The 26026-nt window shown below is 38.4% G+C and overlaps 1 protein-coding gene across 13 annotated transcripts in view; it reads left to right on the forward strand.

Annotated features, from left to right (window-relative positions):
* Positions 1–26026, forward strand: part of CDC42BPB (CDC42 binding protein kinase beta) — a 92885-nt gene that overhangs the window by 60859 nt on the left and 6000 nt on the right. For 5 of the 13 annotated variants that reach the window (XM_085061301.1, XM_085061302.1, XM_085061312.1 and 2 more), the window contains exons 14-31: positions 685–795; positions 1258–1502; positions 1689–1794; positions 2327–2451; positions 3198–3303; positions 4878–5026; positions 5633–5727; positions 5815–5894; positions 7338–7388; positions 8469–8558; positions 8985–9074; positions 9467–9572; positions 11927–12063; positions 12627–12766; positions 14310–14391; positions 17647–17863; positions 18252–18314; positions 22558–23154. In XM_085061301.1, the coding sequence (XP_084917427.1) occupies positions 685–795; positions 1258–1502; positions 1689–1794; positions 2327–2451; positions 3198–3303; positions 4878–5026; positions 5633–5727; positions 5815–5894; positions 7338–7388; positions 8469–8558; positions 8985–9074; positions 9467–9572; positions 11927–12063; positions 12627–12766; positions 14310–14391; positions 17647–17863; positions 18252–18314; positions 22558–23154 (2590 nt within the window). The remainder of the gene's footprint in view (positions 1–684; positions 796–1257; positions 1503–1688; positions 1795–2326; positions 2452–3197; positions 3304–4877; positions 5027–5632; positions 5728–5814; positions 5895–7337; positions 7389–8468; positions 8559–8984; positions 9075–9466; positions 9573–11926; positions 12064–12626; positions 12767–14309; positions 14392–17646; positions 17864–18251; positions 18315–22557; positions 23155–26026) is intronic. The other 8 variants (XM_085061303.1, XM_085061307.1, XM_085061308.1 and 5 more) reach the window with 6 other exon arrangements.

Here is a 26026-nt window from a genome sequence, read left to right on the forward strand (position 1 = left end):
CAGTCTAGAAGTTCATTATCTTGTCCCACAGTTCTAAGTACAATCCTTTTAAAAACAACTTTGCTAGTTTAATTTGAACGCAGAAAAACAAATCTTACTCTTTCTGTCAGGATTTTAAACCGTGCCACAATTGCTTGAATTCCAGCAGTTACCTTAGTTGCCACTAAATCTAAATTGTCTTTCTGATAAGCTTTCTGAAATCTATAAATGGATGATCAAGCTTATGTGGTTCCATAATTGCAAAGTAAAAATATTCAGTGCCCATATTTCAAGTGTTTTGCAGTAATTTGGCACAAAGATTGAGATTTTTAAGCTGCTAGATACTGAGGCATGGTGCTGACCTGTAAATGTGGGAGACTTCCTTGTTTCCCAGCTGCAGTGACTTCCTAGAGCCATTTTCTTCTCTTTGCTTTAATAGAAGCTGTGCTGTTATCCCTGAATGGGCTTGATGTAGTTCACATCAGTACAAAGAGTCATAAAATAATAGTTCTCTGCATGTGACAGATGGATGCCTGAATCACTGAAGGCAAAACAATTATCATGACATTCTGAGATGGTTGTTACAGTGGTGTTACTGAAAATAGAAATAAGTAAAACTTGCTGCTAGGCCGTATGGAGGAAAGGAAATGAGTGATACAGATAGTGCTATCTTGTGTTGAAATGACCTAAAATGACTCTTTACAGCTGGAAGCTCAACTTGAAGAAGTCGTAGCAGAAGCATCAAAAGAACGCAAGCTCCGTGAGCACAGCGAGGTTTTCTCCAAACAACTGGAAAATGAACTGGAAGCTCTAAAGGTTACATGGTTTTTGATAAATATTTACTCATGGCCCAGAAGCTGTGATAGTTTGGCCTGCTCAACTCTTGATACCAGTGGGAGACTTAAAAACTACAGCATTGCTGGAAACCTGACCTAACCCACCCGGATTTATTTGCCTTTTTTTTGCTTGAAAGACTTCAATTGCTGGACACTAATGTCTTGAAAGTGCCCAGTTTATATAAATTCTAAGCAGTTACTATACCAGTGTGATCCAAATCTGTTATCTCTGCAATGCATTTCAACCTCTTACTGCAGTCATACAAGCAGAGCAGTCACTTAAGAGGCTTAATACTTGGAGAAAGGCACGTTTTAAATCATTTGGTACCCAAATAAAAATTTTTCCAAAGTGCCACCAATTGGACAATTCTGACTTTTTAGAATATTCACAAAATGTAAAGATTGTAGTTTTTTCCTGATGGTTTCTTGTGTTGTTCTGCAGTTGAAGCAGGGAGGCCGGGCAGCTGGTGCCACACTAGAACATCAGCAGGAGCTTTCCAAAGTTAAGTCTGAGCTGGAAAAGAAAATCTTATTTTATGAAGAGGAGTTGGTCCGACGAGAAGCATCACACGTCTTGGAAGTAAAAAATGTGAAAAAGGAAGTACATGATTCAGAGAGCCATCAGCTTGCACTTCAGAAAGAGATCATGATACTAAAGGATAAATTAGAGAAAACAAAGCGAGAGAGGTAAGCTTTTGGCCATGATTCCCTCACTATGGATTTCTTTTTGTTGTGTGTATGTATTGCCTTGCATGGGTGCCTGTGCAGGCTGGTATTTCACCCTAACTGTGTTTATTTCTTCTTGAAAATCCCAGTCTATAGGTTCAGCAATGTGACAGTATAAGTGTTCCTATTTGTTGCCCTTCTCTCTAGGCACAGTGAACTGGAGGAAGCAGTAGGAACAATGAAGGAGAAGTATGAGCGTGAAAGATCTATACTCTTGGAAGATAACAAAAAGCTAACAACAGAAAATGAGAGGGTAATTATTTTATGAAACATATAATTCTTACTTCATTACTCTCTGATGTTGAAGTAGTCTACTCACTGATCAGAACAGGCTGTGTGAATGTTCAGGCCCTATGAATTAAAAAAATGTCTTTTTTGCCATATAAATATTAGAGATTTGGCTACATAGTACTTTAGCATATTAGTACTGCTCTTCAGGGGATTGATTCCCACAATTCAGAGGACACCACCCTTTGATTCTTCATAAAGGCTGCAAAGAGAGAGAATTATTGGCACACTGCCTGCCTTCCTGATGGCTTACAGTTAAACCTCTTTCCTCTCTGATGTCTACACTTGCTTTTTTGTTTTCATTTGTTTTAGATTATTTTGTGTAAACTGATAGTTCCCAAAAAAAGAAGCCCATCCAGTTCTTTGCTCTGTGTTAGAACTCCCATATAGCCCAAGCTGGTCTTATTTGTTCAGATTCTAAAGGTGTGTAGGCATACACATATATAAAAAGTCTGAAATTGTCATAAGTCACAAGTGAAGTTAATATTTTGTTTCAGCTATGCTCCTTTGTGGACAAACTAACAGCACAGAACAGACAGCTGGAAGATGAGCTCCAAGATCTAGCAGCAAAGAAGGAGTCTGTTGCTCACTGGGAAGCTCAGATAGCAGAAATTATTCAATGGTATGTGTTGTTAGAGATCCAGATATGGCCACTTTCAACTTCGAAATATTGATTGGCCTTTTTTTTTTTTTTTAAACGTATACCTAGGCCTTGTCTCTGTGTTTGAGATCAGCAAAAGCATGGTATTTCTGAGTGTTGATTTTGTTGAAATTGCCAGATGCCACTAAAACAAATACAAAGCAGAGTCTTGATGTCATCTTTCTTCAGTCTCTAAAGTGATTATTAAGTCTCCCAGTTTGGAATATTTTGATAAATTCATTCAGGAAGTTGGTCATGATTTAAAAGGTCAACATTAACATATAGAACTTCACTAGCTATACTGAACAAGCCCTTGCCCTATTCTTCCCTCAGTAGTTCACTGTCTTACCAAGCTGTGTGCAAGAATTTCAGCGTGCAAAACAAAAAGGACTGGAAGGTAGCCCTTATAAAAATGGAGCAAGTAATATGCAGATCATCTTCCAAACTACAACAGTGAATCTCTGCAGAACTCTTGCTAATGGCAAAAGGGAAGCTTCAGTTTCCCTAGCAACTGCCACAATCAAGAAAATCAGAGAAAAGAAAAATCTGAAGCAGGCAATAATCTGAGATGTATTCAGTTTTCTGTTGCTGGGAGAGTTTTCCCTGCTCTATTTGTTCCTGTTATGTCCCTAAACCCCATGCAGACGCTCTGATAATTTGGTGGTACAGTATTTGGTTCTATGAGCCATGAAACTGCTAAGTTACAGGTTTTTGTAATTGCACAACAGGGTAAGTGATGAGAAGGATGCTCGTGGCTATCTCCAAGCATTAGCTTCCAAGATGACAGAAGAACTAGAATCATTGAGAAGTTCCAGTCTGGGGTCACGAACACTGGTAAGGAAATAGGAAACATTCAAGATATTCTGGGCATGTCTGAGAAGCTACCTTTTTGTACCTAAAAAGAATTTTTTCCTAACAAACCCACTGCTGTGCTTTCTAGTTTTCAGCTGCTGCTTGCAAATCCAACTAGGTAATCTGATCAGAATTTCATAATTACATGGGGCAGTTATTTCATACTAATGTCTGCCATCACAGATGTTAAACACTGTAGAGGAGAGAAGAAACAGTAACTTAAACCACTAAAGGGGAGTACATAAATATACCTTACCATGTTATGTGCAGTTGAATAATTTTAATTGCTGTTACAGTGAGATAACAGAGTAAGTTTTCTTCTGTGAAAAAAAATTATCTGGTTCATACCAATACAAGCTAAGGGACACACCAAGAACATGTGGCATTATTTACATGCAGAACAATGAGACTTTGTGCTATAATTTTGCCATACATTAGTGACGTGAATTCCCCAAAATATAGTAGAAGAGCTCCTATAAAGGAATATGGTTCCAAAGAGAAAAACACCTGCATAAGGAAAGGAAGGGAGCCATTGGCAGCTTAGCATGGGAGCCCACATCCATGTCCCTGCCAGTCAGCAGTCTGCTAAGTCTGTCTGCTGCTGGTTTATACCTAAGAGAAGTTACTCACCCCCTGCAAACCTATGGATATGAGACAATGAGAGTTTTATTTCTGTGAGCTAACATTTGTCTGCATCATCAGGAGATGATTATAATATTGAGAGGTTTAGTAGGAAGAAAGATTGGATCAACTGCAGTTTGCATTTTTATCTTAGCTACTGCCAGAATAAAGAACGCTGTCTGTTCTTTATATTAAAACTGGTTTTGTAACTTTTACAGAACCTGCTCTGAGGCAATTACTTCTCAACACAGAAAGTGCTTCTTGGTTTTCATGACTGTTATTTGCAAGTTCATCTATGATTAGATAGGTATTCATTAAGGAATATCAGAAAAGTAGTCCACACTGAAAAATGCCTGGAAAAACTCAGAATACTAGCTTTTGGGATAGTAGGGAGGAATTGCATGGTGTATGGTGAAGTATAGCATATGCTACTTAGCAATCATAAGAATTGCTTAGGCAATTCTTCCAGATATCTTGGGCATCTCAAGATCTAGATTCTTCCTTTCTTTTTCTTCTCATGGTTTTGCTACTCTTGGTATGTTTTATATTAGTATGTTTTACATTAAATGTTGACATTTATCTCATGTTTGAAAGTCCATTGTATCACTGGGCAAGTTTTACACTCTGTTCTAGATTGTACAGTGAAAACTAGTCATTTTCAGTGGTTTCTCTCTGTTTGACTTCCATGCTCAGTGATACAGCATTTTGGTTTCAAGCATATTGTGTTGATGGTCAACCAGTATTCAAATTGCTTATTACTTTATTTTATGCAGTGAAGTCTGACTGTTGGCTTGTTTTCATGCAGCAGGTATGCTGCCCTTAACTAATTAAAAGAGCATTCTCTGAACCAGTGTGAAAGCTAATTTATGTCTTTGGACAAGAAAAGAAATATCCTCAGACAGTTGATAGTAATATTCAGTAACTTACTGCAATAGGATCCACTTTGGAAAGTGCGACGCAGTCAGAAGTTGGATATGTCAGCAAGGCTGGAATTACAGTCTGCCCTTGATGCAGAAATTCGTGCCAAACAACTAGTTCAAGAAGAGCTACGGAAAGTTAAAGATGCAAACATATCTTTTGAAAGGTAATGAGGGCTTTGGTTCTGTTCGGGGTTTAATGTACTGAACTAAACTGCTGATTAGAATAGCAGCAACTTTCTTAAAATGGCCCCTTGTGCCTGGGATGTTAGATTTTGCCAGAGGATCCCATTCTACCAACAGCACATTTCTTACATAGTCAAATGAGAACTTAAAAAATTTCTTCAAGTAAACATTTCAGTGCAATAGTAAGATACAAATCTTGGGCATGTGAGGAAGAAAAGCATAAGAGCAAATTCACTGTAATTTCTTTGACTAACTGGAGAGTTAGACGTGTTCTTGGGAATTAAAAGTGAAAGCACTCTTGGAATAATTTTGTTTGGCAGATACCTGCAATGATAGCAGAAGTCTCAAGTACAGTTTTAAATATCTAGTGAAGTAGTAAAGTGCAAATTCAGAGGAAAAGTAAAATTAATCATCCTTAGGAAAAAAAAACCCACATAAAAAACCCCAATACTCCTCAAATAAACCCCCCAAAAAAGGCATTTTCCAAAACTCTGAGATGTAGGACCAGAAATTAACAACCTTGTGTACTGGCACTCCTGCCTTTGAGACATTTCAGATTACATTTTGATCATATTTTTTTACTTTAGTAAATTAAAGGAATCAGAGGCAAAAAATAGAGAACTGTTGGAAGAGATGGAAGGTTTGAAGAAAAAAATGGAAGAAAAATACAGATCAGATTCAGGTAATTAAAGTTACTGTGTTCTAACAGAGATCTAACACCGCCTGTGATGCTGCCTTTTAGCTAAGCCTGTTCTGCTTTTGGTTTTAGGTCTCAAACTTCCAGACTTTCAAGATTCCATTTTTGACTATTTCAACACCTCTCCTCTTGCACGTGATTTGACTTTCAGAGTGAGTTATTATATAAAATAACTATAAAAATGAGATAACCAAATTAAATTTTTATTATGTAAAAGTAACTCTTAGGCACTGTATGGCACATTGGTATATTGCATATTAGCCAAATCAGCGTGGCACAGAATTGGATGCCCAGTAGATGTCAGATTTCTTGGCATTTTGTAGAGAAGTTGGCACCTCTGGGAAATATTCTCAGAAGTTCACCTAATTATTTCCCATTCTAGCTTCTTTGTTCAGGTTAATCTCAAACATTTGGCTGAATGAAATATATTCAGGGTTTTTTTGAGATGCTAGCACACCCTGTTACAAATAAGGAATTAAGTGCTTTGCAGTTGGAGGATGCTGATTATTACAAGGAAAAATGTTCACACAGTTCAAGGAGTGCTTAAACAGATATGCAAAATTCTTGGCTCCAGATCTTAATGGAGTGGTTAGAGGGGAAGGAGCTGGGAAGAGAATCAGAGGACCCACAGATGTTGGTATAATAAGTTTATCGTGACACACCCTGTGATCCTTAGCAAACTAATCATACAAATCACAGCTCCAAGTAGGCGTTTCACTTTAAATGATTTGTGCATTCCCTGAGGAAGCAGCTGTTAAATGCAACACTGAATCACATTTCCTTACTTCATGAACTCTTGATCCTTGAAGATTTTTCTGGGGTTTTTTAAATTTTGTTTTGCAAAGCATAGACAGTTTAGGATAAAACCAAGAGCTTGAACCAGAACGAATAATGTGTTTATGAAGTGGAGTTAAAGGTGCTCAGGTTAAAACCTCCTCAGTCTGGTTAGATTTTTTAACAGAGATGTGTACTCTCTCTCTTTTTTCTTTTTTTTTTTCCTTCTTTTTTTTTTGTCACTTGTTAAAAACAAAAAACCCTATGGACATGCTGTGATATTTTCATACAGTTCGTGTATTTGCTGTTCCCAGTCACAAGACATCTATGCTGTCTTTCTGTTGAAGCAGCAAGATGTGCTGTATTGGTGATGTGGAGGGAAGAGAGAGAAGCATGATATATGCTACTTTCTCAGTAGTGACTTCTATCTACTGACCTTCATATTTTAAAACATTGCTTTAAAAAGTACCAGATAGAAATAAAACAGTAACGTGTAGAATATCAAGCCCATAAGTAAATAAGATTCCATTCTATGGATCCTGGAATAAATACATATTTGCTATGGAAATGCAGGTGGCATTTTCTGATTAATTATATTTAAATTGCTGATACTGTGCTTGATGACTTACATGAATGATTTTTTTTTTCACATGTACTTATAAAGATATTTTGTATCATATTCTTTGGGGTTAATTTAGTTTGAATGAGTATCATTTGGCCATATAAAATATTTTATTTAGCTAGCCAACTAATATTCTATCTGAAGTTTTCCTGTGGGTGATAAGCGATCGTTTTTATCCCTCATATCCGTTACAACAAAGGATTCTGTTTCTTCTTCGTCTACATCTTCTCTGCTAGCCTTTTGGGAAGAAGTAAGTTTTTGCTAGTAGTTTTGTGTCCTTATTTTGTTGTGACCTGTCATAGTAAAAATGGCCCTCTAAAACTAGATATTTTGCTTCCTTAATTTCTCTGTAACTTAATCCACTAAACCTCTTTGAGGCTTATTGTTTTATAGTTTGGCTATCTATATAGCTAAAGCTGAATCACACTTAGCATTTTGAAATTGTTCATATTACATAATGATGCAATTTGATCTTAAATGGCCCAGCCCTTCCAATCAATTCGGAACAAAACAAAAATAACAAGTATCTGAACATACTTAGTGAGCTAACTGAACTTGAGATGTCTTCCTGTCTAAACTGGCTGGGAAGTGAGTGATTCATTACTTGTTGCTTTTAGTGCTAATTACATCATTGATGTGAAGTCTAATCTCATGTTTGTTAATCATAGTTTTCATGATGTCCTGAGAATACAGTAATACAGAATCCTGCTTCCACACCCAGCTGCTTTAGCTCTGGAATTGTAGCATACTTCCCCCTTGTGCTGGCAATTAGTAGTTGCTAATTTAAGTGTGAAATTAATAGATGGCTTGTAATGGATGCTAGTTTTAAATTTTAGTGAAATGTAAGACATTGTGATTAAGTAGACATCATTCTTTTAATGACAGAGGCCAATCATTTTTAAACAACTTTTTTAAAGATCGAGTATTACTACTTTAAGATTTTTTTTTGTGGCGGACTTGCTGGCTTCTGTGTGCTAGAAAAATCCTGGTGTAGTAAGCTACCGTGAGAAATCAGCTATTTTAGGGATGATTGCCAAGCTTCTCTAACATCATTCCATACCTGCAAGCAAGAGATTAGACACAGCCTTGCTGGGAGAATATGACTGTTAGAGCATTTATGCTGTCTGAGATTTTGCATCTCAGTACTTCCAGCTTTTCCATCAGGTGGCAGGGTTTGTTTTGAGGAAAGATCTTTTTTCAGACTGGATGTTAAATGTATGTGTACTTCATATAGAAATTGGCACTGGGTCTCGTTTCCATTTTGTTGACATGAAAACATTTAATCAGGTTTGTGGTATCTAATCTAATGTGTTTGCTGTCATTTTTGCAGACCAGCTCTATTAGTGAGCAGGAAATGCAGGGTCCCAAGTCAGAAGTTTCACCATCTACTTCAGTTGTAACTGCAGAGCAACAACAAGAAGTAAGAGACCCATTGTTTTACCCTGAAGAGTAATTCACCAGAAAGTCTCTCTGCCTTGTTCACAATAAATACATATTGCAGCATTCATTGTGAAGAAGCAGGATTGAATGCTGCTTATTTGCAATGTCTCAGTGTTAATTGCACCTGCTTTCAGGACAGTTGCAAATGAAATCTTTTCGCTGGCTTTGTGTATGTTGATGTACCTCATTTTCATGTTTTCTGTATTGCTGCTTGTTTGTTAGTGTGCAGGCTTTCCTGTGAGCGCTTTAAAACACAATCTGTTTCTATTAAATCAGAATGGCAATGTTCACGATTATTAAATTTTTGATAATTTTCAAAAAAGGAAAAACAAAAATCAGAGAACAATAAGTTTTGCCATCCCAATCTTGAAACAAATTCTTGCAGCCTTATTTTGCTCAATTACAGTTTCTTGTGATTCAGGAACCAATTCGGCTTCAGAGGATGCCTGCTGCTCCTTCCCCCACCATTCAGTCCATTTCTCTAGCTGTACCAAAGGTAGGGGGACTGTGCTAACCTTATTCTAAAGAACAAAGGAAAAAAAATATAATTTATAAATTAGCCCTCTGTGTTTTCTTGTCCTGTTTGGGTTTGTCATATGTGTGTGTTTGTTAGGTCTGTGTTTTTAATCAAATGTTTCCAAATGCATATCAATGGGTTTCGTTTTGTTGGAAGGGATGAGAAAACATGGTTGAAGTTTTGGGTTTGAGTGTCTTTTGGAGTTGGAAATACAACTGTTACTGTTGTCCTGCAGCACCTTTTACAAGCTGCACTTCCATAACAGATTTATAGGTTTCATAATGTGCACACTGGAGGGTGGTGGAGGGTGGTATTTGCATTATTTAAGTCCAGAAAATGAAGTTATTTTTTATCCTGAATGTATCTTTCAGCCTAAAGCTCACCAGCTCAATATCAAGTCGTTCACAAGCCCCACTCAGTGTAGTCATTGCACCTCTCTAATGGTGGGATTAGTTCGACAAGGTTATGCCTGTGACGGTGAGTTGGTGAAACTTTTATAAATTTTCAGCAAGTCCCTCAAAAAGCATCCCAAGGCACTAATGTATTTTAAGGCAACCATTTCTTTGGGGAGGGAATGGCAGAGAGGGGTGGCTGCCACTGGATGATTTTCCTTTCTTTTGCATCGTCAGCATACTCCTGAAGTCACTTTAGAAGTATGATGGTGATGTATGATGAAGTATGGTTCCCTTGCATATTGTTAATTAATTCTGCTATCATAAGTGCTGTTATAGTGCAAGGGAGGGTGTGGGGAAGGCAGGACTGGTTTCTGTTGCTGTAGCAGAGAAAACTCTGGGAATGATCTGGTACCATGAATCTGGTTATGTCATAAACCCCGTATGTTGGGAGGACTATTTGCTAGGTTATTTGGCCTGAAGCCTTCTTGCTGTCCATTAGTTTTATTTAAAATGCTTTCTCTGATGCATATGTCATTATTGAATTCCATGTTCAACTATATGGAAGTTTTTTTTTTTTTTTTAATACTTCCTGTATATTGGTTAAGCACATGAACACAAATCTGTTGAAGACACTACAGTATAAATAACTTTATTTCTGTGTCCAGCTTAGTTCTTGCTAGTGGCAGCCTCTCCACTGACAACCTCAGTATCACATTTAGATTGCCTCATCTGCCCTTCAGGGCTTTTTTTCCTGGCAGATCTTCTGGTGGCAGTTCTTCCCCAGGAGGACCTATCACTCTGCCAGCACTTGCCCTGGGGCTGCCTTTTGTCTCCTGTTGCTGACAGTTCTGAACTCTTGTTTTGCATCTCTTCCTGCAAGCTTGAAACTGTCTTTTTCCTTAATGTAGCTATCGGCTTCACTCTTCTTTTGTCTTGTATATTTTGATTAAGTTCTGCATCATTAGTTTTCCATTTTGCCTAATCTACAGCAGCTCTTAACAGCTACAGAAAAACTAAAATCACATTGATATAAAAATAGAGATGACTCCAATAGAACAAAACTTTGCCATGTTCCACTCTCAATCACTTGCATTTCCCAGTTCCTCCTCTTTCCAGTGCTAGAAGCTATGGCAAAATACAGCTACACTTACAGAAGACTGTGGAACAGACTCTGTCCTTTGGATTTTCCCTATTCTGGAACTGATGTACCATGATATCCTCAGTCCCAAATAATCGTGATGCCTCCTCAAAGACCTGAATTTATCACCTGGTCTTGGAGAGCACCTACAGTACTTTGTATGTATGACTTCTTGGTAACCCCTGCCCTCCTGCGCAGTAGTTCAGAGAACAAGCCAGGCAGCCTGCTCTGCACTGCCCTCTCTGCTGTCTCTTCCCTCAGGCATGCTGAGGAGGAGGTTTGTTGCCCAGTCTGTGGCTGTAGTAGAAGCAGACTGTGTCCAGGTTTTTTGGAATCCTTTGACACTTCATAATTACAGAACTAGATGTACCTGGGATATCTGCCAGATTCTCACTTCTCAGAATACAGTTAGGGGGAAAGGCAGAATAGATCAGTGTCATGGTCTTCTCTTCAAAGCCTACTGGTAGAAACAGGGTAGCTAGGATAAACCAGCAAAATCTCAGTGGAAAGATCTGACCCCTAAGCTGTGGGTCAGACGCCTCAAAATAACACAGTAACTCATTCCACAGTTTTTGTAGTCTGTCTCATGTGAAGTGGCATATATCACGAGTTTTTTTCTGTGTACTGCTTCTGTGTGAAGTGCTCTGTAGACAAGACCTAGAGACCTCTGTCCTTTGCTGCTGCAGCACAAAGTGGTACAAAGTGGTGCAAATGGTAAGAAAGCATGCAATGCTAGTTTGCTCCTTATTTGAACTCAGGGCAATAGATCTGTATGCTTCTTTCATCATGCAGTATTTCAGTCCTTGTCCCTGGTTTCTACTTTATTTATGCTTTATTTATATCTTGTGTTTAATAGTTCAACCCTTTCTATTTTTTTTTATCAATTGAGTTTTACTTTGTCTTTGCAGTGTTCTTGCATATGTGGATCAAATTAAACACCTATTACCACTACCCTGTAATTTTTATTCCTCCTTTATTAACACTATTTCTCTTCTGTGACTGGGTTAGTTGGTACTTAACACCAGCAAGGCTGCCCAACTCATTTTCCTTGAAATATGGACTCAGTTCCTGCCTTTTATAAATGGAATAGGCCAAAACCGGGAAATAAAAGCGCTTTGGAGAGTCTCATAGAATATATAGGTGTGTTTACTCCTTCAGCATCGTGAGCTGAAGTATTGCAATATTTGAATGCCAGTTTCAGTGTGATTAATTAATTTGCTGCATGTAGACTGTGATAATCACCTGTTATGATTGACTCATACACACATTTCACTGTGAATTTTCTCTTTTGTACTCAGTGTGTTCATTTGCATGCCATGTTTCCTGCAAGGATAGTGCACCTCAGGTCTGCCCTATACCCCCTGAACAAGCCAAAAGGCCTCTTGGAGTAGATGTGCAAAGAGGAATAGGAACCGCCTATAAAGGTTATGTAAAGGTAACAGTGTTTTGTTCTTGAACAAGAGAAGAATACTTAACTTCACTTACAGCTTGGAACCTCTAAGTATGTTTAAACACATTTCTTAACTAGTACTAAAGCCTTAAGGCTTCATGTGCCATCTGTGTAACTTGTTTAACCTTCATTGCTTTAGATGTGGGAGAAACACTTGGTTTTACTACAAGAGCTGAAGGTCAGTAGATTAGTAACTACAATGTTCATAAGAAGCAGGGGGGCAAAGTGAATGGTTTAAGAAAGTTGACGTTGTTGATGTAAGCATAATATAAAAGGTAAACTGTCTGGCATTTTGGCATTGGTGGAATATCCAAGCCTAATATCTTTATACAAGTGTTAGTATATTTATTAAGCTGTAACAAGGAATGACTGAGCTTAAAAGAGGAAAAATGATTGCTTGATTACTTGATATTATTCATCCTATTTTGAAGGACAAATAGAATGTGTTTTAATTCCATTCATCTAAGTATAAGCTTTTCTAAATGTCCTGCTTTCTGTGTCTCCTACACGTGCTTACATGTAATAAGCAATCAGTTATTTATCCACAGGTCCCAAAGCCTACAGGAGTTAAGAAAGGGTGGCAGAGGGCTTACGCAGTTGTCTGTGACTGTAAACTGTTCTTATATGATGTGCCTGAAGGAAAATCCACCCAGCCTGGAGTTGTGGCAAGTCAGGTCTTGGATCTCAGGTTTGTATTGTTATACAATAACAATCCTCTCTACTCTTTTCTTAACGGGAGTATTTCTTTCTAGTACACAAGAAACTATAACATTTTGAGAGCTCTGGTCTAAGAAGATATGTGTATTCTGTACATAAACTGCAGCTAAGTTTAGGCTGATCAGGTTGGCTCAACAAAAGTCACTTAAGTGACTTTATAGTCACACTGCAATTATCAGTGTTTACAGCATTAGCATGCTTCTTCCTAGAATTCCATATGGATATAAAAAGCAAGTGTATACTGGTAGATTGTTTTTCCTGTGCACTCTGGCCTCAACATTAAGTTACAGATAATCCCATAGCCAGTAAGTTCAGGAATGTTGTAAAAATCTGCAGAAAAGCACCAACTAATTTACACTGCAAATGGCTCTGACCCTGCCTTCTCACAGGAGTTACTGTTTCATGGGGAACCATCTGAACCAGTGAACACTGTCTACTAAAGATCTGAGACTTACGTTGATCAAAGTAACCAAGGAGGTTTTTTTATTTCAATTTATGGAAATATCAAGAAAGTGTAATACCTTTTAATGTTTACAGCACCTTTGTATCTGTGTTGAATGTAAAGTTTGCATTCACAAGCACCTTGATTTATATTTTTTCCAGACAGTAGTACTGTGGGGTTGCACCAGTACTGCTGTGCTGTTCTCACACTCACCGGGAACTGTCAGTGTCAGGTCTCTGACATGCTGGCAGCAGGAGCAGGAACGTGGAGGTTTTGCAAACAGCAGCATTCACATCAGTATATTGCTTGAAGCAACTCAGCCAGATACTATATACCAACTGTCCCATGCTTTATCTGCTTATTGTAGCTGCCTCTTTGAGGCTGTCATCTGAGGATTCTTAGATATTTTTAATAGATGTTAACCACCACAGCTATGAGTTCTAGTACAGGCAAGTTTCAGGCATTAGTGTCATCTTTGCACTAAAATTGGCAATTACGGTGATCAACTTGGTCAAATTCAGTTTAAAAAGGCTAGTGCAGACAAGCCCTCTGGGGTGGAGCACTCTGAAATGCAAAAGTTGTTCTGATGTCTGTTTATTTTGCTGTAATAGAGAATAAAATCTAGCTGTTTTGAAAACCCTTACTTAAAACCCACAAACTATAATTATGTTGCCAAGAGCTTTTTATGTGATTTTTCTTTTTTTCCAAAGGCCCCTCTCTTGCTACACATTGAGGTATGAATTATTCATTTCTAATGTGTCTGCTGGGCTGGAAGAGCAATATTCTTGCTTCTAATTGTAGAGTAGGTGTGGTTGGGACACCAAAACTAAGCCACAAAGCCACCCCACTTAACTTCAGGTGGACTGAGTTACACGTACCAGATGCTGTAGAGACATAACTGAGGCTTGTGAGTTGTTTGGGTCAAGGATGGTTAGAGCATAACAGAGCAGTTGTGACCTCTGTGCGGTGTTAGGAGATTGCAGCCTATTGAAACAGTGGTGATACCAATTAGATTTTGTTGAATAATCCTAGTGTGTGCTGTATGTGATGCTCTTGTTCTCTTTCTCATTAGAGATGAAGATTTTTGTGTGAGCTCTGTCCTAGCGTCAGATGTAATACACGCAACTCGGAAAGACATCCCTTGTATATTCAGGGTATGCTACCAACTGACTCTTACAGAAAATACCAGTTAAATACCAGTGTTTTGTTTTGATAATGGCATGTGTTATCCATATCTGGTGTTGATTAAGTTATGCAGAAGTGTAAGAATTTACAAGGGCTGCTGAGATATGTAGAAGAACAATATGGTACTCCTCTTATAACTGAACTGTAAAGAACTAAAATCTCCTTCTTTAGCTGCATTTTTAATATAAAGTTTAGATTTTTTAAAATTTTCTTTATTATAATTTAGTTTATTTTGTCTCTTTTTCCATTGATATTACCAGATTCTGTTTTCTGCATGCATAGCTTTGGACTCTTGCTTTAGAAACCAATGCTGTAACAGAATATTCTGAAACTGGTCTAGTTTACCATGTATTACCTTGTATATAAGAAATACATTTGAAATTTTAGTTTCCTTAATTTTGTAGTTAAGTATAGTAGAAAAAAATAAGAGAAAGTAATCAGCTGAGTTATAATATCCTCATTAATGTATGTTCTATCTGAATGCTGTACTTAGTTTTTAACAACAGGAACTTAATTCCTATGTTTTATGTGAATCATATCAAATCTAGAATTCTAAAATTTAGAAAAGAGTACATTAGTAACCAGTATCTATAGTCCTTTGCATTTGAATACAGAAACTCACTGTTTTCAGCAGCTTTGATCTTCATCCATTTAGAATCAAGTCAGTCAAACACAGAAAGCAAAGAGCTGTCAGTCAGTTGCAGTCCCTATCATTTGGTCCTTCAGGATTTTACTTGGGAATTATCTTTGCTACTTGACTGCCTCTTTGTCTTTGCTTTTCTGCTTTTTTGTAAAAGTTTTTTCTGCAGTGGATTTTCATACTTCGATTTACTGCTACCTTTACCTTAATTTTCCTTGTTTCTATTTTGGTTTTTGGGTTTTTTAATTCCCATCTGCCTGCTCTCTTCTTAAATTAGCAAGCATGTAATACTGTAGGAAAGGACTTCTGAGGAGAGAAAATATGCTGTGTATATTTTTTAAGAACAAGGCATCCATACAGTTTAGCCTGCCTGACTTGCTGCTCTAGTTTCTGCCTGCAGTTTATAACTGAAAGGGTATCTAAGTAATAAGAACCACTTTTGTCAAATATCCCTGTGTAAAAATACTTATGTGGATAGACATGACAAAATATCTCCATGGTTTGATCAGATTATCCCCTGTTAAAGAGGTGTGATGAATTAACTGGAAGCTTGCTGTGTGAATATATCCATTTAGATATGGGACCAGAGAAGCTGCTGAATTACATCTCTTTTCTCAGTTCTATGTCTTCCTTCAAAAGAAGGAATTTCTAAAACTGGAAGCCACTAATACCTGATGTGAGAGTCTCTTTTCTCAATTTCATTTAGTTCTAGATCTGCATCTCGCTGACACAGTCACATAGCATAGCTTAGTCACATAGAGCAGCTTGTACACAACAGTTCAAAGTTAATTCACATCATCTGTGTAAAAATACGGTCCTTCTTTCATATGTGTTGTTGCACATAACACATGATATTGGTGGCCTGCGAAAGACAGATTTTCATTTCTTCTGGATCTTCCACCAGCACAAAACAATACCAGAATGTTGCCAAACATTAAAATGTTCCCGCCTGTGAACCTGCCATGAATTTAAGAAGAGGAGGAATTTGTCTCAGATTCAAACATTTCTCCTTAGTAACCAGTTTTTAAAGCTGGATGTTAGGCCATACTGGCTTTCAGACACTGCAGTCTTAAGTGCTGCCATTGATATACGTTTTTAATAATAGTGTAAGAGTGGCTGTTGTGGAGTGCTTCCACAGCTTAGCAGTTTGAGTTAAGAAGCCTTGAGTTTCATAGCAAATAATGGATTTTTGTATGATGAATAATGCAATATATATATCATGACCAACTTCTCACTTTTTTTCCCCTGCATTTGACTGTAAGTAAATTGCCACCTTCAAAAGACTGAGGAGTAATACATGGTGGTACTTCAAAAGGAAAACCATTGCTGGAATCTGGTTTTGTTTTGTTTTCAAAACATACTATCCATTATGCCTCCATCTGTCTTTAAAATATTAATGCTTAGTTACAGTTTAGGCATGAACAAAGCTTTATGCAGAGTAGTAAGAGCTATGAGCAATTGCAGCTACTCAGTTCCTTCCCTACCTCCCTTCACCTTCATCTTACTTCTGAACTTCTGTCTTTGACATCCTATTCTCCCAAGTTTACTTTCAGATATATTTTATCTTCAAGATAATAAGTGTTACTATTTAAATCAGTCTTCCAGGAAGTGTGTGTATGTGTTGCATTACCACAACATTCATCCTTAAAATGATTTTCTTATTAAGGCATATAGGCTGACGGTCTGATATTCCATGTTACAGCCTTCAGATTGGCACTTTTATATCTTTTGTTGCTTTTTTCTGTTTAACTGTTGTTACTCAGAGTCTGTGGTGAGGGCTGATCCTGGCTGTTGGCCTGTTTGTCTGTGGCTGAAAGCATAGTTCCCATGATACCACAGACCCTCCAGTCTCTTCATGCAGCACACGAAAACAAAATATTAAGAACTACAGTGTGCATTCTTCAGGCAACAGATGTTCCTGGATAGTTTTCCTGTTTAGAACACATTCTGCTTTGAGATCTATGGGATGATTTAACTGAAAATTAATTGAAGGTGTAGTGATTTTCTTTTAACACGGTTTAGTGGGAGAATGCACTATACTTCGGTCTCAAATACTTTCCTTCAGAGCTTTGAATGCAGATATGATGTGCTCTTCCCCCTGGACAAATATTTGGAAAATTAGGTAACAAAATCAAAATCTAGAACTGACGATAGCAATGCCTTTGGTTTTAAATGCATCTGGTTCTCAAAGCATGTGTGTCACTTTAAGTCAGTTATGGGTGGGTGGGAGGGATCAGGACAAACTATGGTATGCTGCTGAAATTCCAGTTCAGAGCAGGAAGGAGCCTTTTACTGCCATGTATTGATTATTGTGGGAAAGGAGTGTGGCATTCCTTTCCCATATTTTAGGATTCAGAATATTTAAGCAAGACTGAATACTTCTAAACAAAACCACTGTGGCTTGTGCAGTATTGTGTTTTGGTTGTTTTTTTTTAAGCAGTGTGTCTGTATTAGCTGTGTTGTGCATGCCCCTCAGGTACATCATTCCATTGTCATGAAAAAGTGTACTTTATTTTCACAGTTCTGTGTGATAAAAAGGGGTTTTATTATTCTAACTAATTTCACTGTCTCTGTCTGTTTAAAGGTGACAGCTTCTCTCTTAGGTTTGCCTTCAAAGTCGTGTTCTCTACTGATCCTGACAGAAAATGAGAATGAAAAGAGGAAGTGGGTTGGAATCCTAGAAGGGTTGCAGTCTATCCTGCACAAAAACAGACTGAGGAATCAGGTTGTGCATATTCCACAAGAAGCCTATGACAGTACACTGCCTCTTATTAAAGCAAGTTTAGCTGCTGCTATTGTAGGTATGTTTGTTTTAACTTTTATAAGTGTGTGAAGGTTGTTGAAACTTTTAGATGGGCTTCTCTAATGGGAGGACTGACACCTTGAAATAAATTCCTCAGCTGAATTCCTTCATAGGAATTTAATAATGGGTGAAAAATGCTAATCTTGCATTGATATTCAGGTTTCTTCATCCACTTGGAGAAAATAATACTGTTGAGTTGTTCAGCAGGTTGTTTTAGCAATATGGTCTGTAGCATGCATTTGACAGGCTGTGTGAACTTAAGCAAAATTGATTTGCTGGTGAAAATCTGTGCAGAAATTTTTTCAGCTGTTCAAAGCAAACAGCCTGTTTTAAAGATAAGATTAAGCAGCTGAATTAATGGCCTTTTTTTCCCCCTCTTGGTTTAGATCGAGATAGAATAGCAATTGGTTCAGAAGAAGGACTGTATGTGATAGAGGTGACCCGTGATGGTAAGTTAGGCCATAATGCATGCAGTAATTACATACAGAATAATGAGCTCCATAACTTCTAGTGCTGCTGTAATATAGGTTGCATAACAGCCTTTCATGTATAGTAAGTATTAAGCACTTAGTTAATTGATGAGAAGGAAAAGTGAATGTGAGATATAAACACTAATTTGGTCATTATCATTACATTCAGTCAACTGGCTGAAATTAAAGGGATGAGTTACTGGGCATATTCTGACACATTGTCACCTTAACTGTGTTCCCACAGCAGGAAGCAAAATGCTTCAGCCCACAGAGAATCCACAGCACATACAGTCTGTAGACTTTCCATTAAAGCCTCCATGTCTTCTTGTCTGTTTCTTCTAGAGCTTTGACAACCACTCACATTCTCTTTCAGTCCAGTGATGTCCAAAGCAAGTGATTGCTTGCTCCTTTGCATTATCTTCCTCCTAAACCTGCTTTTTCCTTCCTGTTCTTAACATACTTTGCCCTCTGCCTAGACAAAAATGAGGTCAGTATAGTCTGTTCTTCCTGAACTGTTACTGTGTCCATTCCAGAAATTCACACAGAGCCTACTTCAGGCACCACAGCAAAGCGTGTGCTGCATAGTCACTGGGCAGCACAGGCATATCCCTCTACTGTTGAATTATCAGGCATTATAGTTAGGGAATAAGGGAAGCATTTTTCTCTTTATTTGGATATACTGAGCACAAACACAAGTAACAGAGGGAGACATGCCTTGGAATGGTAGGGAAAGCATGGAGGCCAGAAGGATTACTACAGCATGAGCATGGGGATCGTTTGGGGTCAGTCCATACAAAATGCAGTTTTAAACATGCAAAAGCAAAGAGCAAGCCTGGTTAGTATTGCAGTTTGCTTCCAAACTGAGATTCTTATTTTGAACAAATAATGAAAAAATGAAAAAAACAGTTGAGGTAAACCGAATTCTTTGAATTTATAGACATTATGTATGTCCAAGAAATAGCTATTGTATTTACATTGCAATTATTTAAAATACAATAAGCTACTACTATTAATCCTTTTCCAAGTTACTGTAGGGAATATTCACAGAATCACAGAATGGTTTGGGTTGGAAGAGACCTTCGAGATCATCTAGTTCAACCCCTCTGCCATGGGCACCTTCCACTAGAGAGGTTGCTCAAAGTCCTGTCCTGCCTGGCCTTGAACTCTTCCAGGGATGGGGTATCCAAAGCTTCTCTGAACAGCCTGTTCCAGTCTCTCACCACCCTCACAGTGAAAAATTTCTTCCTAATACCTAACTTAAATCTCCTTTCAGTCTGAAGCCATCCATCCTAGTCCTATCACTACATGCCCTTATAAAAAGTACCTCACCATCTTTCATGTGGGTTAGTTTTCTTTCTCTCTGACTTTAAAAGCACCCAACATACCTTGTGAAAACTATGTGCTTTCTGATAATTCCTGAGGCATCCCAAACTTACACAACACTCTAAATCTGCACTTTTCATAGTATGAGAGTGAAGAGCTTTGGCTCTCACTGATTATTTCTGACAAAGTACCTAATGCTTTCTTCACCTATATTTATGACCTCTAAGCTCAAGTTCTTCTGGTGCCTTTAACTATCTGGGAGTTGAGAATAGTTACACAGATTTGTAAAATGTCTTTTCCAACCTTGGAAAAATCACTGAGACACTCCTGAAATATCCCCTTGACTCTTTTTAGTATTTGCATTCAAATTTCCACAAAGGTATTTCTTTAAATTTAACCTTGATGGAAGAATTTGAATTTCACAGAATCCCAGAGGTGGGTCAGGTTAGAAGGGACCATCATTGAGGTTGTCTGGTTCAAGTAGAATCATTCTAGAACAAATTGCACAGAATTTCGTCCAGATGATTTTTGGATATCTCCAGCGAGGCAGATTGCTCTCTCTGGGCAACATGTTCCAGTCCACAGTCACTGCACAGTAAAGAAGTTCTTCCTCATGTTCCATATTCAGGTGGAGCTTCTTGTGCATCAGTTTCTGCCTATTGTCTCTTGTCCTGTTGCTTGGCACCACTGAGAAGAGCCTGGATTCTCTTGACACCTTCCCTTCAGATATTTATACACTGATGAGGTCCTCTCTCAGTCATCTCCTCTCGAGACTGACCAGGCCCAGCTCCCTCAGCCTATCCTCATATGAGAGATGCTCCAGTCCTGTAATCATCTTTGTCACCCTCTGTTGGACTCACTCCAGGAGCTCTTTCTTGAACAGAAGAGCCCAGAACTGGACTCAGAGCTCCACATGCAGCCTCACGAGAGCTCATGGATGCATCCCTTCAGGCCCATAGACCTGTAGATGTCAACTCTGTCTAGGTGATCCCTAATCCAATCCTGCTTCCCCAATGGAAAGTCTTCTTTTCACAATTCCTTTTCTCTTGTGTCAGAGATTCTTAAGTGCTGGTCTTGTGAATTATTTCCTTGATTCTTTTGTCTGTGTAATTTAGTTTGTGGCTATTTGAAAGTTGGATTTTAGTCATGCTAAAGCTTGTATTTCAGTGTAAAAGAAAGCAGTGAATGCAGGTTGTTAAAGACTTACTTGACTTTCAAAAATAAATTACACCAGGGCTGTGGTTTTGGGTCAAAAGAAAAATGTTAGTCCTGCTTCTTGTTTAGAATAAGACATTGCCCAATTCCAGGAGAAGCTGCTTTATACATGGAGAGAACAGATATTTGAAATTCTTTTTAGCAGTAATGAATGCCATTCCTTTGAGTAAACTTCCAGTGGTCACCATTCTTTAAGTAGTTAGATATAAACATAACTTGAGATGCAAATAATTCCAGGGATTCCAGTACAGCTTCTTCCATAAAAGAAAGTTGTAAATTTAATTTTAAAGGTCATTTCATAAAGGAACGATTATCTGCATCACCATGTCATATGTAAATGTGAAAATTAATTAACAGTTCTGGTTTTAAGTTAAGAGCTATTTAGCAGGAGTTTTCTATGGCCAGTTCTGTGTGTTAATAGCATTTTTATAAATTGTTATCTGTTTTTCATTTTATGGCAGTTATAATTTTCAATATTAATTAACTGCCAGCTGTTTTTAGCAAAGGTCTTTGGTTAGAATATCACTTAATTCTTGACAAATAACTGGAGTTGGAGCTAGGAAGAAAATAATTTCTCTGTGGAAAAGCTGGTTATTTCATAGAACATTTCATCAGACATTTCATCTATTTATGCAAGTGGGGGGACACCACAACAGCACTTTGTGATCTGAACAGCTAAAGTCTTATTACCAAGTTCCAGAATTTGGTAACTTGGCGACGTTAGTCAACTGTTACTGAAAAAGGCATAGAATTTCCAATTAATAGTTCTCTTTTCTTTTAAAACTACTATTCACAAATATTTTTAATGCATTCAGCTTGCAGAAAAATTTAAGTTACAATTTCATTTAATTGGCTTATGCTTATTAAGCTTCCTAGTTTAGAATTGCTCTTCTGTTTGTATCCCATGAAATACTCACTGCATTCTTGAAAATTCTTGTACAGCCAAGATCCCCAAAGAGCACATATTGTACCTAACCCCCTCAGCTGCCTCTAACCCTGCTTTAAAAAAATGCATCAAACAGCAAAACTCCCCATGGGTAGCCTGACTAGTCCTTGCTCTGAGAAGGGTTTTCTTGGTGTCTGTCCTAAATTTTTCTTCCTGCAGCCTAAGCTCATTCCATCTTATCCTTTCCTCATTACACACAGCATTTTTTTGCCTTTCCATATATGCGTTTTACACACACTTACTCTACTGTTTTTGTATCTGGCTGAGAGATTTGCCAGCAGTACAGCATTTTGTATCCTCACTTGTCAGCATTAAATACTTTCTATTTCTGTTCTTTGTATTCTGATAATTTGGTCTTCCTCCAAAATTTAATGAAGATGTGATGTTTTCCTCATGGTGGGGCCAGTTTCTGAAGATGCAGCATCTTGCACTGTACAGATGGTACAGATGTAATTGTATAAAAAATTCTTTTCCATTTATCTCACATGTTTAGCAGCTTTTTGCCACAAAGTGTTGTGGAGATTTTTGTTATGAATAGAGAGGGTTACAGGAATGCTTTGTTTCATTGTTTGCTCTGAAAATTAATAACAGAGAATCAAATGTGTAATAAGTGTTCTTCCTCACCTGTCTGTGTAGACATGTAATTAGATTAATTTTCAGGCATCACTGTGTAACACTGCAGTGTTTCTAGGCCTGGTGGTTTTCCTGTTTAACTTACAGCTCTTGTTTCCTTTGCAGTGATAGTCCGAGCTGCTGACTGCAAGAAGGTGTACCAGATAGAGCTTGCTCCCAAAGAGAAAATTATCATCCTCATCTGTGGTCGGAACCATCATGTCCACCTTTACCCCTGGGCCTCTCTGGATGGGTCAGAAGGGAACTTTGACATCAAGCTTGCAGAAACTAAAGGCTGCCAATTGATAACAACTGGAACACTAAAGAAGAGTTCTTCTACTTGTTTGTTTGTGGCTGTCAAACGACAGGTTTTTTGCTATGAAATTCACAGAACTAAACCTTTCCACAAAAAATTCAGTGAAATTCAGGCTCCAGGAATTGTACAGTGGATGACTGTGTTCAAGGACAAGCTCTGTGTTGGCTACCAGTCTGGGTTCTCTCTGTTGACCATCCAGGGAGATGGACAATCTATAAACCTGGTAAATCCTAATGACCCCTCGCTTATCTTCCTCTCACAGCAGTCTTTTGATGCCCTTTGTGCTGTGGAGCTCAGTAATGAGGAATACCTGCTTTGCTTCAGCCATATGGGAGTTTACGTCGATTCGCAAGGTCGAAGGTCACGCATGCAGGAACTAATGTGGCCTGCAACTCCTGTTGCCTGTAGTATGTATATGTTTTTCTGTTGCCATATCCCTGTTGCTGCTTTACTTGTCTGAAAATACTCAGCATTGTATTCGATTTTGCTTCAGTTTGTCTTTGAATATTGAGTTTAAGTTTTGATGAGTTAACAGACACATGGTCCTTCCTGGTGGTAGGTTTGGACTTGGAGATCCTGGATGCTGCAAGCAATGCTCTGTCTTGTTACAGGACACAGAAGAATAAACAGTGGAATGCAAAATGACTTATACAGAGAGTAGTCCTGGATGCAGGACAGTGCAAGACTACTTGTCTGTGAAATTTGGTGTCTGTAGGTGTCTTCTGTGTCCTGTATTCAAAGTACAGTAGAAAGTTGAAGAAGAAATGTAACTGCAAGTCTAAAAGTTCGTACATATAACAAGAAAGAAAAATTTTGGCAGAACTGGTAGCATTTTTTCTCCTTTTGGTTTTAATTTTAGGGGGACAATTTCCAAAAATAGTATAGGTAGAGCGTCACTTTTGAACTACTGCTGTTTCAGGAGCATTGGCTTATCAGCTTGGTAGAACAGAGGCACATGCAGAGCATTTTTCAGTATTCAGTAGTCAAAGGCAGTTGATGATAAAGGTAGTATTTCCATTTGTAACTCAAATAGCAATTAAAATTTTTTGAATGGTTGAAGGCAAGAAATAGCTTTTTGTTTAAGTAGTACAGCAAGGAGTTAGGTGTATGTTGGTTTGATCAGGCCAGGCCCTAATAGGAATTTGTTTAATTTTATTTGACTTGAACTGAAATTGTTTGCTTGCTTTACTCTGACCTAGTTCTGTGCAGAAGTCTGGAGCAGAGTCCCAAGGAAACAATGTAGTGGCAAATTTACTTTAAAACACCATTAGCGAAAATGAATGTTTCCTTTTCCTTAATCAGCTTTACAGTTTTTTTGCATTTCAGCAAACTAGACTTGCTAGTTAATGGTTTTGTCTGTTATTATTAGAAGTGTTCTTACTGTAAACTATTTTATAACATTCTTGCATGTGCAATCCTGAGTGGTTCTGGCCTAGGGCTGTTTTTGTACAAAGTGCAACATTTTCTGCTGCCAAAGGAAACTGAATTACTTCCCTTTTCATTAGACTTGTCCTCCCTCCTCAGTCCTGGTTTCTGTCACTAGTGATGGTGGCTTTTTTTAGCTATCCCATCAGGAGGTTGTAGAATTACAGAATGGTTTGGGTTGGAAGGGATCTTAAAGATCATCTGCTTCCAACTCCCCTGCCATGGGCAGGGACACCTTCTACTAAACCAATTCTTTCAAAGCTCCATCCAGCCTGACCTTGAACACTAGCATGGATAGAGCAGCTTCTTCCACAGCTTCTGTGAGCAACTTGTTCCAGTGCCTCACCACCCTCACAATAAGGAATTTCTTCCTAATATCTAGTGTAAACCCACTCTCGGTTTAAAGCCATTTCTCCTTGTCCTGTCACTCCATGCCCTGGTAAAAAGTGCCTCTCCAGCTGCCTTGTAGTCTCTTTAGGTACTAGAAGGTGCTGTAAGGTCTCCCCAGAGTCTTCTCCAGGCTGAGGACAACCGTGACTGTCTCAGCCTGTCTTCATGGAAGAGACCAACAAAGTGGAAGTGATTGTGCTGTAGTAAAGCAGCATGTTGTAGAGAGGCTTTAGGATAAAACAGAATTTGTGTCTGGGGCATTCAGTGCCCTCACCCCGGGAGAGGGCAGGGTGAGCACTAGCACAGCTCTGTTAGCCCAGGTGGCCTGCTGGGGTTGCCCCTACACCAGCCTAGTTCAGGTGTCCCGTGCTGAGCCAGTGTGAGCATCCTAGGGCTGCTTGGCTCCAGTGCAGCCTGGTGCAAAGCCTTGGAGCCAGCAGGTTTCGAGGCTGTAGCATGGGCAAGCCTAGTGCAGGCACTGACACTGCTCTGGGAACCACTTGAGATCTGGTCAAGCTCATCAGCTCTGGCTGGCAAATGCCAGCCTTGGCTATAGATGGTGTTTCTGCCTGATGCTCGATTCTCCCTCTTGATTTCAACATCCAAGCCAGCTAAGGCCACTTGTAATAAATACTTGACCATAAATCACTTTTGTATTACATATTTGTGATAGCTGTCCATGGCATTCTGTGAATGAATTTAAAAAATAGCACCACAACTGTACTTCAGTTCTTTTAAGAAGATTCTGTGATGTGTTTAGTGTCCTACTGGGTTATTTTCATTTTGGTTATTGAAGCTTCTTCTCTTTATTAAATCCCTTAAGTTTCTAGTAACTGCTCTTTACATCAGGAGACAGTCTTTACATGAGCAGAAGCATGTTGATACAAAGCTCTAGAGATCCCTGCTTTTCGTTTGACCTAAAATAAACTTGTCTGCTGATGTGTTTTATGCTTTTAAAAAAAAGGTTGAAAAGAGAAAACAAATTATGGGCTTTAAGCATTGTGACGTTTTTCTGTCAACTTGATGAAAGCAACCGACATATGAATATCTAAAGCTAGAAAACTGTAAGCAAAAGAGGAAGGAAATTGAGAGCAGATCTGCATCATGAGTTCGTGACCCAGCTCACAGATGGTGGCTCTCTCATCTCCTCTGCACACAACAGATGTATAGTCAGTTTGCTGCATCTGAAATGAAGTAATCCATAGCAAAGCTAGCTGCTCAGTTCCTACCACCTAGCAAATTTGTATGCATCTGAAAACTTCAGATGCCATTTTGCAATTTCATGAAATGGCAATGTGAAGTTTTAAAAAGTACTGCAAGGGTGAAATTTAAATCTTTTCATGATGCTGGTAGTTGTCATTAGCAAATCTATTCTCGCAGAAGAAAAGATCTGCTTGAAACCGGGGCTTTAAAAATGTGTTTTAAAATACATCTTGCACACTGTGGAAATCTTGTAACTATTGA

The sequence above is a fragment of the Lichenostomus cassidix genome, chromosome 5, assembly GCF_008360975.1.
Source record: "Lichenostomus cassidix isolate B80296 chromosome 5, HeHo_3.0, whole genome shotgun sequence".
Classification (NCBI taxonomy): domain Eukaryota; kingdom Metazoa; phylum Chordata; class Aves; order Passeriformes; family Meliphagidae; genus Lichenostomus; species Lichenostomus cassidix.